The following is a 3,453-nucleotide window of genomic DNA, read 5'->3' as shown; positions in this document are numbered from 1 at the left end:
CTCAGGGCTCAGCCCGGCCTGAGCTCAGGGCTCAGGCCGTCCTGAACAGCAGCGCTCAGGCAGATGGGTCGGTCATCCCCCGGCGGGCAGGCTTCCAGCCAGGCGGCGCCCGCCCGACTTACCACTCTCTCCGCGTAAACAGACGGTGAAATTTTGGAGAAACACAAGTTTGATTACCTACAAACATGTTGACTAATGCCCAGAGGAGGTGGAGAGCGGCGCTGTCCCTGCATGTGGCTGCTCGGAGCCCACGGTCGCCTTGAGGCCGGCCCACCGCCGCCAGCAGGCCACGGACTTGTGGGTCGAGGCTGGGAGTCGTGACGCAGTCCCCCCCCCCCCCCCCCCCACTCGGCGATTGTCCTAAACAGATGGTGAGCTGGGCAGGGCGGTTGCAAAAGCCGGTGTGCCAGTACAAACTGCGGCAGGTGAGCAGAAGACACGGTGCGGAAATGTCTCGGCCGGATCAGCCCGGGGCGAGAGAACACCAGCCTAAGTCAAACGGTGGCCCGTTCCAAGACTTGGCAGAATTCCAACCCAATCGTACGCCCTGGATTTCGACCGTCGGACATTTTCAGACATTTCGGTGACGAGACGAACAACCTCTCCGGCAGAAATTTGGGCCGCATCCACTAAGGGCATCAACCTGGCCACTGTCTCCCAATAAGCCTCACGGGACAGTTAAGCAAACTTACTTTCCTGGAAGCAAAAACACTGCATATTGATGGATCGGAAATCATAACAATTAGTAGAGGTTTGACACATAACTTGACAAATCACATACATCGGTGTGGAGGTCTTGTCTAAAGTTGTGCCACTCTACGGAATCCTAAGTCGTCGCACATCGAATTTGGCCTGCATAATCAAGTAACACAATCACAATTTGATCTGAACCAACTTCCGGCACGCCACCCTAAACTGCCCTCCCAAACCTGATCTCATCCCACACAAGGTCGACTGTTTCACGTCTTTGGTTGGCCTCCTCCTTGGCTTTCTTTCCTGTCTGCTTTGAACCTTCTGCGCGGCGAAAGAGCTGCACGAGTTGTAGCCCCATGCTTAAGAGTTCTGGTAGAGGCGACAGTCAACGTAGTGTGATTTTAGAGAAATTTATCGCGTTTCGTGCCGCATGTAGGCGTTGGTTGTGGCACTTCCGCCAACCTAAAAGCTTGGCCTGCCGACGTTTGTCCGCTGTAGAAACTGGCGTCGATGATGATGACTGGGGTTGGGATGGAGTCGAGATGATTAGGGAAAAGTGGCGTTGAGGCTGTGGCTGCAGATGTCCTTGATAGCGCGTCACAGTCGTGCTACGCGAATTTCTGGCATTCTGAACGCGCTGGCAGCACCAATAAAGGTCCAGCATTTGCGGTGTAGTAAGAGACAGGTGAATTGAAAGTGAAGTGTTCCTCGGACGCTCGTTTACGGTCTTGTGCATACCACCCACACAGGTCGTCAATTTCAACATCAGATGGAGCGTAATGCAACACAAACAACAGTTCAAAACAACATAAATGACAAATAAAAATATATGGCTGCCTTGGACGCTCAGCGGCTCAACTTATGAACAGCTGCAGCTGTCTGTTACAGCTGCACCCAAAGCAAGCTGCGTAGTGTCAGATTCATCGGGCGTCTTTTTGAGCCCATGGACAGAGTGGTGACCGCTACTGTACTGCGCGGTGTGCCAACGGTGTGATGACAGAGGGTGGAATCTGCGCCCGCTCCAACGGTGTGATGACAGAGGGTGGAATCTGCGCCCGCTCCAACGGTGTGATGACAGAGGGTGGAATCTGCGCCCGCTCCAACGGCTTGTGATGATCAGAGGGTGGAATCTTGCGGCCCGCTCCAACGGTGTGATGACAGGAAGGGGTGGAAATCTGCGGCCCGCTCCAACCGGTGTGTATGACACGCAGGGTGGAATCTATCTGCGCCCCGCTCAACGGGTGTATGTAATGTGTACTGAGGGTGAATCTGGGTCCGGCTCCAACGGCGTGATGACAGAGGGTGGAATCTGCGCCCGCTCCAACGGTGTGATGATAGGGGATGGAATCTGCGCCCGCTCCAACGGTGTGATGATAGGGGATGGAGTCTGCGCCCGCTCCAACGGTGTGATGATAGGGGATGGCCTCCTATTTCGACCAGAGGAGAGATCAGAAGTCGATTGAGTTAAGAGGGTGACGATCAGGCGGGTCCAGGAGCCATATGGGGATAGGTTAAAGCTCTTATCGCTGCTGTCCATATAACACTTCTGGCGTAGGGGATGCCATGACCCTGCCACGTAATATCCTAAATGGACGTCCTGGCACAGGAGAGAGCTCCTCTAAGATGTGCGGATGCCTGCCGCCAGAAGCCATTCGTAAAGGTTCGCTAAGCCCCAAGTGCTGTCAGCGGTCCGAATGAACCACCAGAGCATGCGACCGGCCCACCCACTGGAACGCTCCGCCGGAGCGCATCGCCCGGGCGCCCTTGTTCAACCAGTTCGAAAAAAACTCAGGTCAAGAACTGGACGGAGCGCGTCGATCTGGCTTCGACACAGAACTGGTTACTCAGTTTGTGCGGAGATCAACGAGATGGGGCGAGAGAGCTTCAAAGTTTCCTAAGAAACAACACATGGCCACATTTATAAACAGGTTAAAAAATATTCGGTCTCACGAAAGCTCCTCAGCATAGTGACGAGGTAAGTAAAAGCAAAAACGCCAAAACATCAAAGTAAGGAAAACGTCATTTTGCCATATCTCCACAATTGTCGTGTAAACTTTCTCACCCCATGGTTTAGCCACGAATAAGAAGTTGGGAAAAACGACAATCAAGGTTTTTCGAGCCCTCCTGTTTCGTGTAGCACCGAAGGCGTAGTTTCATCCCCACAATAGTTGCTGGACGCCCCCCCCCCCCCCCTCCAGAATTGCCCCGCTACCATCCGAAATATCTCGTTTGTGCCACAGCCCAAAACCGTCGCTTACCTGCGTGGCATCTGTGTAAGGCGTGGAGGAGTTCTCAGCACTTCTGATCACCCGCAGGATCCCCTGATCGACCAGCATCCCGCCGCCTTCGCCCTTGCCGGGTCTGCGCTCCGCCAGCTCACTATGCTCGCCATGGGGAAGCATGGCCGCCGACCGCCGTGCGCTGCGGACTCCCCAGGGGGGGGGGGGGCACCTCTGCGGTCAGACAGAGGTCAGGTCCTGGCCACGGGACCGTCGCGACGCGCCGCACGCCCCCCGCGACGGCTCTGGAGGGACTGCCGCGCTCGCCCAGCCGTCCGCGGCGTAGTGGCGAGCAGCTGATCTAGTGAGGCCAGCTGTTCCACGGCGGTCACGGCACCCACCAATCAGCGCGCCGCATGGCCTGTGACGTCACGCGCGCGTTCGGATCGCATTATTGGCAGGCTGGCGGCGCAGCGCTGGCTGTGGCTGCCGGAGCCGAGCGGCCGTGACCCGGGTGTGACCCAGCTACACAACGGCGCCC

General features: G+C 56.4%; 1 protein-coding gene across 1 annotated transcript in view; it reads right to left on the bottom strand.

Annotated features, from left to right (window-relative positions):
* The window catches only part of LOC119105524 (transcription factor SOX-4), a 12,556-nt gene extending 9,319 nt beyond the window's left edge, over window positions 1–3,237 (bottom strand). Inside the window, exon 1 of the mRNA XM_037228987.1 lies at window positions 2,952–3,237. Coding sequence (XP_037084882.1) covers window positions 2,952–3,095 — 144 coding nt within the window. The 5' untranslated portion in view covers window positions 3,096–3,237. The remainder of the gene's footprint in view (window positions 1–2,951) is intronic.
* Window positions 3,238–3,453: the final 216 nt, after the last annotated feature.

This window comes from Pollicipes pollicipes, unplaced genomic scaffold (assembly GCF_011947565.3).
Source record: "Pollicipes pollicipes isolate AB1234 unplaced genomic scaffold, Ppol_2.1 Scaffold_6138;HRSCAF=7277_pilon_pilon_pilon, whole genome shotgun sequence".
In the NCBI taxonomy this organism is placed as follows: domain Eukaryota; kingdom Metazoa; phylum Arthropoda; class Thecostraca; order Pollicipedomorpha; family Pollicipedidae; genus Pollicipes; species Pollicipes pollicipes.
Note: the sequence above shows the minus strand (reverse complement) of the source record. Positions and strands in the feature narration are given on the sequence as shown.